The sequence below is a fragment of the Stegostoma tigrinum genome, chromosome 39, assembly GCF_030684315.1.
Source record: "Stegostoma tigrinum isolate sSteTig4 chromosome 39, sSteTig4.hap1, whole genome shotgun sequence".
In the NCBI taxonomy this organism is placed as follows: domain Eukaryota; kingdom Metazoa; phylum Chordata; class Chondrichthyes; order Orectolobiformes; family Stegostomatidae; genus Stegostoma; species Stegostoma tigrinum.
The window spans coordinates 13,176,755-13,192,995 of NC_081392.1; the positions used below are offsets into that span (position 1 = coordinate 13,176,755).

A 16,241-nucleotide genomic window follows, 5' to 3' on the forward strand; every position below is an offset into this window, starting at 1 on the left:
TCATAATGGAACAGTGTTGGCTTTGAATGGAGTGCTCTCTGTAACAGCAAAGTGAATTGCAGTAACCACCAAAAGCAATTTCCATCCAGGTCCCATCATTTCTACATCAGACCTGCATGTTAAACTGGACAGCCAAATGCAAAAGATGAGAATTGACTCTGTATCTGAGCCCCTAATTCTCTGCACAAATGTTTCTGAAATGCATTATACACTGGAATGTTAACATTCAACCAAGTTGCCTTTTGTTTAGCAAACTTGAACATTCCAAAGTACACTTGATCCTTTTCATGTGTTGCTTTCTTCCAATGCCTGGTGGCAAACAAGACGGCGGGGGCGGGAGGGCGGAGGGGTGGGGTGGCGGTGGTGCGGTGGTAGAGTGCTTTTATCTGTTCCCATAGCTTGTTTTCTCTGGAACAGGGTATTGATGCTGTAGCTTAAGGAGAGGCCATGCCACATCAGGCATGGCTGATTGGGAGACTCTCCCACTCTTACAGCCTGCTTTACCAGTACAGCTTGATAACCAAATGGTTTGGCTGTGTTGCAAATAAACACCCCTTCTATGTCGGAGATAGTAGGAACTATAGATGCTGGAGAATCTGAGATAACAAGGTGTAGAACTGGATGAACACAGCAGGATAAGCAGCATCAGAGGGGCAGGAAAGCTGACATTTTGGGCCTAGACAGCTTTCCTGCTCCTCTGATGCTGCTTGGCCTGCTGTGTTCATCTAGCTCTAAACCTTGTTTTCTCTAACCTCTTCTATGCCCATCAGTTGAGACCTGAACCCAGAGCTTCTTGTTCATACAGTAGGTCACAAGGCCTCCCAAAGAGCTTTCCAGTCAATGAAATGCTTTTTGAAGTTGACTTGCTTTCTGTAAAGTCAGATGTAAACTAGATCTAGTAGGATCATTTCAACTTTACTAAAATCAACCTGCCCAGATATGTTATGACACATCTCCATGATTGGTGAGGCTTGAACCAGGACTTGCGGAGGTCGGACTGTCTGGGTGTCTGTGTGTCCTATTTCTACACATGTTGTTTTAACGGACAACACTGCTTCCATCAAACAGGGCAATTAGGGGCTTTGTGTGCGTTGATTAAATCTTTCAGTTTCGGTGACAAACCAAGGAAGAGTGGGGCTTATAGCAGCAAACTTCCCAAATGGGGTGTAACAGTACCAACAAGAGTTCTCTTGTCAGATGAGGGTCCAGCCTAAGTGAACAGTTACAATCCAAGCTAACATTGTTTCATGCGACATTGGACCGGACCTTGGTTTGCATATCTGATTGCATACCCTGTATGTGATATTCCTTTTGGAAGGATGGATAAAGATGTTGTCTTTCTGGTGTATACCCTCATCCTGAATACACTTAACTTTCTTCTCCTCAAATGAGAATTCAACAGTCAGACCCAATGGAGGAGTTTCTGTTCAAGTAGTTTTTCCCAATGTCTTGGGGTTCCAGCTTGCAAGCTGAGGTTGGATTTTCAGACCATCATGTCTATGTTTGGGTCATCCTGTGGTGCAGGCTTTTGTGCTCTTGTAGTGAACAGCCTTTATTGTCCTGGAGGCCCTGTATGAACTGTGTGACTGACCTAGTGAAGTGAAACTCTAGATGTGACCTTTCAAGCTCGGTATACAGCATCTTGTCAGAACCTGGTTGTGGGTGTTTTACCTGGTCAGCTGATATTGCAAACAGATCTCTAACACCAAAGATGCCATTCTTCTTCCAGTTGACCTAATAGTAAGTTGCCCAAACCTCTCACTCATAACCAAGTGACACTTGCTCACTGCCTCTGAGTAAAAAACCATGACTTTTTTTTTCTCTGTAGTCTGAACATGAGCCTGTTAACTGCAGATTAAAAGCGCCTTAGGCATTATGCAATTCTCTCTTAGTACTTTACCTAAATGCTATAAAAGAGATTTGAGTCAAAGATCTGATAATAGGTACCCAAAAGTGCAGCCGAAGTTTTTGGCGGGTGTCTGAAAAGAGATAATTGAGGTGGAAAAATGTAGGACAAGAATGCCAGAGATTGGGGGCCAGGCAGCTGGAGGGAGAACCACCCATGAAGTGTTTAAATCAGATGTGCAACAGACCAGGGATCAGTTGTTGGACTGGAGGACTTTACAGAGTTTAGGAAGGAAAGGCCATGGAGTGATTTGAAACAGGATAAGAATTTGGGGTGTTTTGTTAAATTTGCTTTGTGGGATGAGGGTACTTTTAAATAGGCCAGTATTTATTGCCCTTGAGGGTGGTGGTGAGCTGCCTTTTTGAAACACTCTGTAGACCCACAGTGCAGTTAAGGAGAAAGGGACCCATGATTTTTGATGCAGCATCGCTTAAGGAATGGTGATGTATTTACAAGTCAGGATGGTGAATGGCTGAGAAAGGAAATTTGCAGGTGGTGGAGTTCCCATGTATCTATTGCCCTTTGCCCTTCTATGGGGTAGAGTTTGAAGGTTTGGAAAATACTTTCAGAGAAACCTGGGAGAGTTGTCGCAGTGTAGATGGTACATGCTGCCGCCACAGTTTTGGTGGTGGAGGGGGTGAATTTTGGAAAGCGGTGGATGTGATACCAATCAAGCTGCTTGCAGTGTCAGCTGCACTCATCTAGGTCAGCATGGAGAATTTCATCACAATCCTGAGTTGTGGCTTGCCAATGGTGGACAAGCTTTGGAGAATCAGGCAGTGAGTTATTCTGCATGGTATTCTTAGCCTCTGACCTGCTCTTGTAGCCACTGTATTGATTTATGGCTAGTCCAGTTTGGATTTTGCTCAATGGTAATGCCTAGGAAGTTTATAGTGGGCGATTCAGAGATCGTAATGTCCTGAGATAATGATCAGATGGTCATTCCCTGGCACTTAAGTGGCAAGCCTAAATATTATGTTGGACTTGCTGCATTTGCGCTAGTCTGCTTCAAATGATGCTGAACACAGTGCAATCAGCATCCCTGCTTCTGAGCCTGTTGGAGGAAAGGTCAGTGAAGATGTTTTGGCCAAGGCCATTATCCTGAGGAACAACTCCTATAGAAATGTCCCAGAGCTGAAGACTGGTTTTCAACAATGACTATCTTCCTTGGTGCTGGTTATGACTCCAGTAGAGCTTTCCTCCTAATTTCCATTGATTCCTGTCTTGGTTGCACTCGCTAATGTTACAGTCTGTCAAAAAGGTTGATGTCAAGTGCAGTCATTCCTCCCATCTGGTATTCCGTTCTCTTCATCCCTGTTTAAACCAAACCTGTAACAAAGTCAAGAGCTGAGTGGTCCTAGTACAGCGTATCACAGAGCAGGTTACTGCTGATCAAAAATCATTTGATTGCACCTTCCATCACTTGGCTGATTTGAAAGTAGAAATGAGGATAGAACAGTAATTGAAGATAATAAAACGTGAGGCTGGATGAACACAGCAGGCCAAGCAGCATCTCAGGAGCACAAAAGCTGACGTTTCGGGCCTAGACTCTTCATCTGATGAAGGGTCTAGGCCCGAAACATCAGCTTTTGTGCTCCTGAGATGCTGCTTGGCCTGCTGTGTTCATCCAGCCTCACATTTTATTATCTTGGATTCTCCAGCATCTGCAGTTCCCATTATCTCCAGAACAGTAATTGTCTGGGTTGGATTTGCCCTGCTTTTTGTGTACAGGACATACCTGGGCAATCTTCCACATTTGTCAGATAGATGCCAGCGTTGTTGCTGCTGCTGCTCTGGAACAACTGTCTGGGGGTGTAGCTACTTCTGGAGCTCATCTTCAGCATTGCTGCTGGAATGTTGTCAGGGCCCTTTGTCTTAGCAATAGCTCATTGTTTTCAGCTGTTTCTTGACATCACATTGGAGTGAATTGGCTGGAGACTAACATTTGTGATGCTGGGGACCACAGGAAGAGGCTAAGGTGGATCATCCACTTAGGACTTCAAACAGAAGACCAGATAGGAATACTGCAGCCTTGCTCTCTGCTGGGCTACCCCAATCATTGAGGATGGGGATATTTATGGAGCCTCTACTACTTGTTCGGTGTTTAACTCTGCTCCATCAGTCACGGCCTGTTGTGACTGGACAGCAGAGCATTTATGTGATCCATTGTTTTGAGATTTCTTGGGTCTGTCAGTTGTAAGCTTCTACTGTTTTTGTAGTGCAAGTAGTTTAGTATTGCAATGTCACAATGTTGACGCTGTGTACTGCTCCGAGCATGCTGTCTTATACTCTTCTTTTGAACCAGGGTTAATGATCTAAGATAACAAGGTGTAGAGCTGGATGAACGCAACAGGCCGAGCAGGAAGGCTGACGTTTCGGGCCTAGACCGTTCAGAAATGATTGTTCTCCTCCTCTTCCCGCTCTCTTCTTCCCCCCCCCCCCCCACCGCCCATTCCAACTGGCCTGATGGTACCAGTACAATGGGCGTATGCTGGGCCATGAGGTTGCATATTATAATTGAATACTGTGCTGTTGATGGTCCATGGCATCTCAGGAATGCCAAGTTTTGAGTTGCTAGATGTAGTCAAAATCTGTTAATGCAGAGAGCCAGGTAATGTTCTGGGGACCCAGGTTTGAATCTCACTATGGAAGATGGTAGAATTTGAATTCCATGTGAAAACCTGGAATTAAGAGTCTAACTATGACCATGAATGCATTGTTTTTTGGTTTTTTTTGTTAGGATAAACCCATCTGGTTCATTGATTCCTTTTTAGGGAAGGAAATCTACCATCCTTTCCTGGTCTGGGCCTAAAGGTGACTCTAGACCCATAGCAATGTGGTTGACTGACTGTTAACTGCTCTCAAGGCAATTGGGGATGGGCAATTATTGCTGGCCTGGCCAACGACACCTATGTCCCATGAATGAATAGGACAAAACTGACCTATTGGACAGATGATAAAGGATGATATTTGATTTGCAGACTGGGATTTGTTTCCAAGGACCATAGTGTTCACTCAGTTCTGCCCTGGATGGATGAATCCGCAACAGCTAGACTCACGCACGAGATCAAGTATTGTCTGATCTGTTTTTGATACTTAATAGTGCTGTATAAATGTAAATATCTGCTGTGACCCTGTCATCCTGCTAACTTTGTCCTATGTGCCTACTGTCCCATCCATAATTTTTTTCTTCTCACATCATTAAACATTTCTATTGCAAAATCATTGAATAGATTTCTTACCTTTTTTCTCATCTGTGTCCTGAAGATCCATTTGACTGCCTTGAACAAGCACAGTACAGAAACAGTGATCAATAACCTCCTTTTGTAACTAACTTGCTATGTTCACACTCTGGATAGTAGAACCTGAAAATACCTTGGGGTAATGATCAGATCAGTCAGTTCCATGCTTTCTGTATGCTGTTTGACAGTCCCTTCCAGCTGTATATGATTTTGCTATTGGCCAAAATCCCAATGTAAATGACCTTCAGTCTGTCAGTAATTAACTGAGTCAAAAAAAACACAACATTGTGAAGAGTGTTTATTGTTCTGTGTCACACTCTTGTTCACCCTGGTCTGTTGACTGCCACTCGGTGTGGTCATGAGAGCACTTTTCAATCGATGATTTCATCCATAGTGCCAATCTGAGAGTGCTTTATGCACTTGCAAACCCAACAAAATATGGCTATGATATTTACAATATTTAAAAGTTTCAGGAAATGTGCAGCATTCTGGAATCTGGAAAAGAAAAGGCTCCCCTTAGAGACCCCACCATCAGAATCTTTAAGCTAGCTATTTGTCCTCAAATATTTGAGCTCTGATTACAACATTCCTCCTGATTTTGGGCAGCATCAAAATGGAGTTTTTAAAAAGCTTACACTTATGTAGTAGTTTTTGCAACCACTGACAGTCCCAAAATGCGAAGCAATCAAATAACTACTTTTCAAATTGCTACTGGAAAGTAGGAAACTGGGTTGAACCAAAAGGAGCATTCCTTTGGCACACAGCAAGCATCTGAAAGCAGCAATGTGATAATGGGAAGGGTTTTTAAAGACAAGTCAGAAAGCAGTTGTGAAGAGCACCAACTCATATTTCGGGTTGATGATCTTTCAGAACTTGTTCAGAGTTCTGATGGGAGATCACCCATCTGAAAACAATATCTCAGTTACTCTTCTTCACTGCCCCCCCCCCACCCCGAAAAAGTCTCCAAGTTCTGAGAGATCATCAACCTGAAATATAAACTGCTTCTCTTCTTATCTGCTGCCCGACCTATTGAAATTCTCCTTTTTCTTCTGTTTATTCTCATGTATGATTTGGTACCAGCTGTGTGGTACTTTTGGTTTTGGACAGCGATGTTTTTGAGTAATAAACGTTGATCAGGACGCAGGAGACCCCTCCCTTCCAATTCAAAATGATGCCACCAGATTTTGGCATCCACTTTAGAGAGCAGATGGAACCTTGGTTTGACGACTTGCTAGAAATTTGGCACTGCAGACAGCATTCTGTCGGGATTTTTTTTTCTTGGATAAGGTGAATAGCCAAGGCCTTTTCCCCAGGGTAGGAAAGCCCAAAACTAGAGGGCAGAGATTTAAAGTGAGAGGGGAAAGATTTAAGATGGATCTAAGGGGCAACGTTTTCAGAGGGGGTACATGAATGGAATGAGCTGCCAGAGGAAGTAGTGGAGACTAGTACAATAACTATATTTAAAAAGCATCTGGATGCGGATATGAATAGGAAGGGTTTAGAAAGATATGAGCCAAATGCTGGCAAGTGGGTCTAGATTAATTAAGGGTATTGGGTCAGCATGGACAAGTTGGACTGAAAGGTGTGTTTCCATGTTGTACATCTCTATGACTAGCCTATTCAAAGATGTTATCACTCACCTCTGGAATAGGTGAGACTTGAACCTGGGCCTCCTGGCTCAGAGGTAGTGACACTTCCAAGGGGCCCAAGAGCCCCTCAGCATTGTCATTACTGCATTGGGAGTACCAGTCTGGGTTGTGCACTCCAGACAGTTCCAGCAAGAATTGAACCTTCAATGTCCTTTTCTTTCAATTTGTAACAGGACATGCTCTTCACTGAGCTGAAGTCATCTTAGCAGCAGTCATTTAATTTCAATTTGTGATAACAAAGTGTGAAGCTGGATGAACACAGCAGGCCAAGCAGCATCTTAGAAGCACAAAAGCTGACGTTTTGGGCCTAGACCCTTATCTTGGATTCTCCAGCACCTGCAGTTTCCATTATCTCTGATAGAATTTCAATTTGTGTCTGGAAGTTTTACCATTTTAAAAATTTCTCCAAGTGCTTCATATGAGGAGAGTGTTGGACCCTGGGATTGATACGGAAGGTGCAGTAGCAGGATAACGATTTTTCAGAATTCTAAAACCGGTCACTGTGTGCCTCACCCTCCCCTTTTCCCTGCTGTTGCTTTTGCAGAAGATGGCTATGTGAAGATGTTCCTACGTGGACGTCCCGTCACTCTCTACATGCCTCAAGCACTGACTGGAACGTACAAACTGCAGACCACAACTGAATTGCCAGCCCACAAACTGAAGATGGAATGGGTGTATCCTCCACCTTGTGATAGATTTGTTTGTTTTTGGAGACTTTACAATATGTTGTAGGAACAGTATTACAATAGAGTAAAAAAACCCTCGTTCTCTCTCTTCTCTCTCTCTCTCTCTCTCTCTCTCTCTCTCTCTCTCTCTCTCTCTCTCTCTCTCCCCCCACTTGCTCTCTCTCCGCTCTCTCTCTCTCGCTGTCAAATGTTGACCCCTGACTTCTGGCCAGTAAGTATTCCTCCACCTTTCTCCCCCCCGCACCTCCCCCCAACTTCCTCTGATATTTTTGGTTGAAAGTCAATATATTTTGTGCTTGCCACCCTCTCTGTACTGAAGTCAAACTAACCGTAGTACAAACCACCGTGACATACGTAGAACAGCAGGCCATCAAGGTGGCTGTTGAGCTTTAACTCGGGATACAAATAGCAGGAAGTAATGGGGGCAAAAAGGCAAGAGACCAGTACTACATAATGATACTCATTTTGAAGATCCAGTGCCAGTCTGGGCTGAGTGGTCTTTGTATGCACCAGAACAATTCAGAAATTCTATTTTACCTCCATTTGTGTTACGTTTTTAGCATGCAGGTGGCAGGAACAACCTTTGACCTGACAATCTGAGAGCAATTAATGGCAGAGGGCTTTTATCTATTTGTGGGATATGGGCATTGTTAGCTGGGCCAGAATTTGTCTATTTTTTTAACTCTCCCTTAGTGGTAAGCCTCCTTCTTGAACCACTGCAAACCTTGGGGTATACTGGGCTGATGGGAATAGCAGGATTTTGATCCAATAGCGAGGGAATGATCAATCTAGTTCCAAAAGGAGATGGTGAGCGACTGGGCAGGAAACACGCAGGTGGTGGTGCTCCCAATTAGCTGCTGCTCTTCCACATGATGTGGAGGTGCCAATGTTGGACTGGGGTGGGCAAAATTAGAAGTCACGCTACACCAGGTTATTATCCCGCAGGTTTATTTGAAATCACAAGCCTTTGGAACGCTGCTCCTTCAGCTGACAAAGGAGTAGCACTTTGAAAGCATGTAATTTTAAGTGAACCTATTGGACTATAACCTGGTGTCATGTGACTTCTGACTTCATACCTCTACGTGGTAGAGGTCACAAGTTTGGGAGGTGCTGGTTGATGGGTTTCACTCTATCAAATCTTACTATTTGAAAATTAACTTTTTTTTGACAAAGACTAGATTGTAACTACTTTTATATATAATACTTAAAGATGAGGATAAATGCATTTATTATTGATTGTAAATATTGTTTTCCGACTAGTAATGTTTCTTTTTCTTTTTGAGATGAAACATTCTTGAATCCAATGCAAAATAAAATTCCACAAATGTTGCTAATCTGAACTAAGACCAGAAAATATTCTGCAGCTCAGACTGTCTGTCTGCACGCACGAAATTTAATTTTAACATTCCTGGTCATGATAATCAAAACTGATCATGGACTGAAATGTGAACATGATAAATGTCCTGTTTGCAGACTACGCTTCTATTCTTTTGTTTTAACTGTTTTATGTCAAAAGTCAGGAATTTACCACTTCACACAATGGTGCATGTATGGGATGAGGAAGTGTTGGAGGCTGGTACAATTACATTTACATTTAGAAGGCATCTAGAAGGGTACATGAATAGGAAGGGTTTAAGAGGGCCATGGATCAAATTTTGGTAAATGGGATTGGATTTATTTAGGATGTCTGGTTGGCTTAGACGAGTTGGACCGAAGGATTTGTTTCCATTCTGTACATCTCTGACTATGACGTTTGACCACAAGGATTCCAGTGCAGGTGGTGCTATACACATTTCAGTAATTCAGCAGCTTCTGGTCTCCTTGTGGTGTTGCCTTAACCGTTTGATGCAGGTATGGTTATCGAGGCCGCGATTGCCGGTCCAATCTCTATCTCCTACCGACAGGTGAGATTGTTTACTTCATCGCATCCGCCGTTGTGCTCTATAACGTTGAAGAGCAGCTGCAGCGTCATTACCTCGGACACAACGACGATGTGAAATGGTAGGTATTTGGTTTTCTAGTCTCCAGGTTGCCAACTCTGGCTGAAGCTGTTCGTAGACGTTTGTTATCCAGTATGACAGTCAACAATGACTGTTCAAACCATCTCCAGGGGGGCTGGTGTGGCACAGTGCTCGTGTCCCTGCCTCTTGGCCGCAAGGTCTAGATTCAAGTTCCACTTAGCCCAGCATTTTGACTGAACAGGTTGGTTTTTAAAATTTCTTTTTGTGCCCACTGTGGGCCCATGGTCAATCTATTTCCTGCACTGGTGAATCAAAGGTTAATACCAAAACAGCTTTCGTTGTTGTAGTGAATGAAAGGGTCCCCTCCTTCGTATCTTTCTCTGTAATATATGAACCACTGACCATTCTGCTTAATTGCCTGTGCATGTAGTACAATTTTTAATGAATGATATCACTGATAGGGCTTGTGGTCCCTGGGGACCTTGAACCTTATTGGACAAGATTTCTAGTATTGACTGGACAATGTGTAAATTTCCACGAGTGACACCCCGTCTCATAATGATGAGTTGCTGCTGGCTTGTTGCATTGTTTTTCTCTAACACTTAGAGCAAATTTTTAAACTTTTTCTTTCTTTTACCTTCCTTAAGATCTCCTTAAATAGTCATTGTTAGTGTTGCTTCTAGTAAAATTTGAGAAAACCGAAAGCACTGGTGACTCTAATGTTGTTAGCACCAAACCTTTCTTCAATGTCAACCAACCAGAAGGGTTGAATCCTGTAAGTGAGCCACAAATGTCATTGCTACTTCTGCACTCTCTCCCAACATAGCAGCAGGAGTAGATCAATGGAAGTTTTAATTCATCTGTAGGATGTGGGTGTTGCTGGCTGGCTGCTTATCCCTAGTTGTCCATGAGAAGGTGGGGGTGAGCTGCCTTCTTGAAATGCTGTAGTCCACCTGTTCTAGGTTGACCCATAATGCCATTAGGGAGGGATTTCCAGCATTTTGACCCAGCTAATCACTACCTTATGTTGGTGACAACTGGGGGTACTCTTGAGTCTCTGCATGATGTGGGATAATTAACTATTGATCCAGGGATTATAATGAATTGGGATGGGAAAGAAACAGAATGGCCCCCATTTGGAAATTGTTCTCATCAGTCTCTAGGACCATCGCATATCACTGCCCCCCACTGAGTGAAATTCACAGCCCTTTTACTTTTATGAGCTGCCCATTTTATGCCTTGGTTAGGGACCCTGTCTATTGTTAGTGAAACGTTGGGCAGTAAAATAACACTCAAAAAGTGAAAGAAAATGAAAGTAGAAACAATAATCTGCATAAAGGTTGTACAGTATGTCGCTAGGCTTCTCCTGCTATGACTCTAGCTTTATTCTGAACGTGGTACTGTTATTGATGAAGAATTAAAGGCCTATGTTGTGACTCATTCCTCTTCCTCTCTCTGTTATTGATGAGGAATTAAAGGCCTATGTTGTGACTCATTCCTCTTCCTCTCTCTGTTATTGATGAAGAATTAAAGGCCTATGTTGTGACTCATTCCTCTTCCTCTCTCTGCCTCTCTCAGCCTAGCTGTACATCCTGATAGGGTCACCATGGCAACAGGACAGGTGGCAGGAACTACAAAAGATGGAAAGGTACAATCTATTAAAATTTCTATTTGTGCTCTTCAAATAGAGGTGGTCAATTTACCTATTTGGTTTGACTTCTCTTGTATAATATGCATCTAACAAAGGGCCTATTATCATGAACTGCAGAAAGCAAGGGTCTCAGGAATAGGAGGAGGCCATTCAGCCCCTCGAGCCTGTCATTCTAAGATGTGACCCAACACCTTTTGTCAGTTATCATTTAGAATTCTGTCAACCAGAAGTATTATCCGTGTCAGTTTTACAGTTTGCAATCTAACATTGAATTGTTTTTTTTGAAGGAAAGATCCAAGTTTCTACCCACCTTGCCTGTAGAGGTGTTTCCTAGTGTCACTCCTGAAAGATCTAATGTAAATCTGTAGGAGTGTACCCTAGTCTTGGATTTTCCCAACCAGGAGACATCCTCCTGTCTACTCTATCAGGTCTCGTCAATGTCAAAGCACTTTGATTTGATCACCCCTTTCTTAACCCCCTAAATTCCATTGAATACAATTGTGCAATCTGTTTGTGATTTAACCCTCCAGGCCCAAGTTATTGCTCTGCTAAGTCTTCACTGCACACCCCATACATCCTCCTGAAGGTATGGTGCGCAGACCTGTGCACAGTGACTCCAGGTACCACCTACGTTCAGTAGAATTTGAGGGGAATGAGATGTGCTCTGATTTGAAATCTAAAATTCTCTGATCATTTGACAGGATAGTGCTGAACAGAAGGATTTCCTCCCTATCCCAGCTGGAGAATCACAATCACAGTCTCCATATAAGGCCTTCATGATTTAAGGATAGAGAGTCCTAGTCATACAGCAAGGAAACAGTCTGACTCACCTATACCAACCATAATCCCAAACTAAACTAGTCCCACCTGCCTGCGCTTGGCCCATTTTCCTCTCCAAATCTTTCCTATCCATGGACCTGTCCAATTGTCTCTTAAATGTTGTAATGTTAACACTTTCTCTGGCAGTTCATTCTACATATGAAGCATCCTTAGTATGAAAAAGCTGCCTCCCAGGTCCCTTTTTAAATCTTTCCCCCCTCATCTTAAACTTATGCTGTCCAGTTTTGAACTCTCTTACACGAGGGGAAAGACCTTTGCTATTTACCGTTATAAAACCATGAGGGGCATATATAAACCTCTAAGGTCATCTCTCAACCTCCTCTGCTGTGGTGGGTGGAACAAGTCCCAGCATATCCAGCCTCTCCTTATACCTCAAATCTTCCAGTCCCAGTTACATCCTACTAAATCTCTTCTGCACCACCTTCAATTTAATAATGTCCTCCCTATACCAGGGTGACCAGAATTGTACACTGTGTTGAAAAATGGCCTCCCTGGCGGCTGTACAAAGTCAACATGATGTCCCAACTCCTCTGCTCAATGGTCTGAGCAATGAAGGCAAGTATGCTAAACTCAGCCTTCACCACCCGGTCTGTGGTACAACTTTCAAAGAACTATGTACCTGAATCCCTCGGTCCTGGTGTTCGACAACACTACCCAGGGCTCTACCGTTAATTGTATAAGTCCTCCCCTTGTTCATTTTACCAGAGTGCAATATCTTGCATTTATCCAAATTAAACTCCATCTGCTACCCCTCAGGTCATTTGCCCAATTGGTCAAGATCCCTTTGTAATCTTAGACAACCTTCCTCGCTGTCCACTATACCACCAATTTTGATATCATCCACAAACTTATTAACCATGCCTCAAATGCTCATCCAAATCATTTATATAAATGATAAACAGTGGACTCGGCACTTATCCCTGTGGAACACTGCTGGCCACAGGCCTCCAGTCTGAAAAAATCCTCCACTGCCACCCTCTGTCTCCTACTGTCAAGCTAATTTTGTATCCAATTGGCAAGCTCTCTGAATGCTAAGTGACCTAATTTCTACTTAGCCTACCATGCAGAATCTTGTCAAAAACGTCACTAAACTCAATGCAAACAAAATCAACCACTCTGCCCTCTTATCTTTTTGGTTATGTCTCCAAAAGAAACTCAACTAGTGTGAATAGACAATCATTGTGAAATTTCAAGGCTGAGGCTATAGAAACAAAGAAGATAGGAGCAGGAAGAGACTATTCGGCCCTTTGAGCCTGCTCTATCATTCTTCGTGATCATGGCTGATCATCCAACTCAATGGCCTAATCCTGCTTTGTCCCCATAATCTTTGTTCCTATTTGCCCAAGTGCTATATCTAGTCACCTCTTGAATACATTCAATGTTTTGGCATCAACTAATTCCTGTGGTAGTGAATTCCACAGGCTCCCCACTAGATGAAGAAATGTCTCCTCATCACTGTCCAAAATCATCAACCCCGGATCTTCATACTTTGACCCCTGGTGCTGGACATAGCCACCATCGGGAACATCCTCCATGCATCTATGTTTTCAATCCTGTTAGAATTTGAAGTCTCTGAGATCCCCCTCATTCTTGCAAATAAAGTCATAGAGTAATACAGCATGGAAACAGGCCCTTTAGCCCGAACTGGTCCATGGTGCCCACTTAGCTAGTTTCAATTACTCACATTTGGTCCATATCCCTCTAAACCCTTCTCATCCACATATCTGTCCAAATATATTTTAAATGCTGTGATTGTGTCTGCCTCAATTACCCTCTCCGGCAGCCCATTCCATAATACACACCACTCTGTGTGAAGAAGTTGCCCTTCAGGTCCTCCTTAAATCTTTCCCCCCTCACCTTAAATCTATGCCCTCCAGTTTTCAATTCTCCATCCCTGGGAAAAAGACTACATGCATTCGTCTTATCTATGCCCCTCATGATTTTATATAACTCAATAAGGTCGCCCCTCATTCTCCTACATTCCAAGCAATAAAGTTATATCCCGGCCGACCACTCCTCTGAGTTCCAGCAAAAGCAAGCCAACCTAGATGATCTCTCCTCATACGTCTGACTGGCCAACCCCATAATCAGCCTGGTTAACCTCTGCTGTACTCCCTTGAGAGCAACAGCATCCTTTCTCAGAAAATGAGACCAAAACTACACATCAAACTTCAGATACTAAGGAGTTAAAGGATCTTTAGATACTGTGTTTAAGTAGAAGATCGGCCAGAATCTTATTGAATGGAAGAGCAGGCTCAAAGGTGGAATAACCTGCTTCCCTGTTTCTTTGGTTCCTCTGTCCTGTGGCTTCTTATCATTGTAGAATGCCCTCCGAGCTGTGGATGTGGTGGGAATGTATGTGGTCTGTTAATTCTGGATATCATCCAGATTATGGAATTGTATGGAATAATTTTAGTGAGAAATCTGAAAATAGGTGAATTTTTTTCCTTGTTATATAAACTTTATCGGCTGCGAAAGAAGAGGTTTATCTGTTTATTAGTCATTGTGGAATCAGTTAACACTGCTGGGATGATGTGAAATGGGAGGTGGTGTAGACCATTCAGCCCATCAAGCCAGCTTCCATTTTTATATTTATTTGTTTGATGTGGGTGTCCCTGGCTATGTCAACATTTATTGCCTGTTCCTAGTTGCCCTTGTGATGGGGGAGAGCTGCCTTCTTGAAGTGTTTGCAACCCACCTGCTGTGGGTTGATCCATACTGCCATTAGGGAGGGAATGCCAGGCCTCTGACCCAATGACCCTGAAGGAATGGCGATATATTTCCAAGGCAGGACTGTGAGTGGCTCTCAGAGGAACCTGATGATGGTGGTGGTGTTCCCTTGTGTCTGCTGCCTTTTTCCTTCTGGACGGAAGTGGCCAAAGGTTTGGCAGATACTGAGAGGTGAAATTCTTTTTACAACTGTGCCTTTTTAAAGAGGAGGCATCTCCCATTTTAAACTCTGTGCTTGCTACATCTAAACAACCCCCAACCCCAACAACTCGCCACAAGAGGAAGCCACCTTCAGTAATCACCATGTCAAATGTTTTGGAAAGATCTCCTGTCATTCCTCAGTGTTAGTGAGACACGTTCAGCCTTCGCTCACGACAATGCCTTCGTTCCAGGAATCTACATAATGAACCTGCTCTGAACTGCTTCCAGAGGAGACATTTCCTGAGTTTACTTGCCTGCCAAACCTCTCAGAACAACTACCAACATTCCACTAGACTTTCTAAATCATTATCAGCAAGTTTATGATTTATGTATGAAGATCAGGTAAAAGAAGTTCACAGTTCTTTCATGGAAGTCAGCCAGGTGGATCTCATAGAATGAGTTCCTGGATTGGGGCTGTTAACCTGGTCCAATCAGGGAGCCCAGGCTGATAGGTATAAACAGGAGTCTCACAGGTTCTGCCCACTGTAGGAGCTAGCTCTGAGTAAGTCAGACCAATGTTGAGTACTATGCACATGTAAACAAAGGATGACTCTAATGGGGTACCTGTGCTTGTGGCGTTCTCCATTCTGACCCTGTCTTAAATAACTTTCTCCCCTTCCTGGACAGCATCTTCCACCTCACGTGCGTGTGTGGGACTCTGTGAGCCTGAACACACTGCATGTTATCGGATCCGGGGTCTTTGACAGAGGCATTTCTTGCGTGTCCTTCTCAAAGTCCGTAAGTGCCATTCCTGAACTTATTTTCAAGGCCATTTAGCAAACGTGTGGTGTATTCCCATTTTGGAAATCTTTCCATGCAGGGCTGTCTTGCCTTTCTGTGGGCTAAGGTGTACACACACATGCGTGTGTGCACACAAAATGTGAGCCAAAACTACTTTGCAATGTTCTAAGTTCACAGTGGGACAAATTTTATTCTGTACTTACACTTTGCTCCTATTTTGGGGAATAGTGAATGTGCTGAAATATTTAAATGGCTATTTATTAACATATTCAACTGCAGCAACTTATTGGGGCAGACAAATGTGGTATGGAAGCATTGTTCAGATCAACTGTGATGCTATTGAATGGCAGAGCCAGCTTAAAGGCCTACTCCTATTTCTAACTTGCATGGCCAACAAGCCCTGGAGTGGGACTTGACCCTGACACATCTATCTGTGAGTTTACCACTCACTGTGTCGTCAAACTCTGAACATGTGCTAAATCTTCAAGTCCTGAATCCACTTCTGTGCCAGGCCTCCTAATCTTTGGCCACTCCTGCTGGAACAGGGACAAGATTTCCCAGATGGTTCTACACACAGATTCCTCTGTGGACGTATCTTCAACATGGATACCCACACAGGAACTATTCCCAATGC

General features: G+C 43.3%; 2 protein-coding genes across 5 annotated transcripts in view; one reads left to right on the forward strand and one right to left on the reverse strand.

The window, feature by feature from the left end:
• Nucleotides 1-5,309, reverse strand: part of LOC125447744 (meiosis initiator protein-like) — a 182,120-nt gene extending 176,811 nt beyond the window's left edge. The window contains exons 1-2 of the mRNA XM_059640887.1: nt 5,282-5,309; nt 5,149-5,187 (exon numbers count right to left, since the gene is read on the reverse strand). The gene's annotated coding sequence lies outside the window, so the exon portion shown is untranslated. The remainder of the gene's footprint in view (nt 1-5,148; nt 5,188-5,281) is intronic.
• Nucleotides 1-16,241, forward strand: part of eml2 (EMAP like 2) — a 123,447-nt gene that overhangs the window by 70,661 nt on the left and 36,545 nt on the right. For all 4 annotated transcript variants that reach the window (XR_009443036.1, XM_048522412.2, XM_048522413.2 and 1 more), the window contains 4 exons: nt 7,342-7,471; nt 9,335-9,484; nt 11,023-11,092; nt 15,494-15,604. Coding sequence is in view for 3 of the 4 variants with exons in the window: in XM_048522412.2 (XP_048378369.1) it covers nt 7,342-7,471; nt 9,335-9,484; nt 11,023-11,092; nt 15,494-15,604 (461 nt within the window). In the remaining variant the exon portion in view is untranslated. The remainder of the gene's footprint in view (nt 1-7,341; nt 7,472-9,334; nt 9,485-11,022; nt 11,093-15,493; nt 15,605-16,241) is intronic.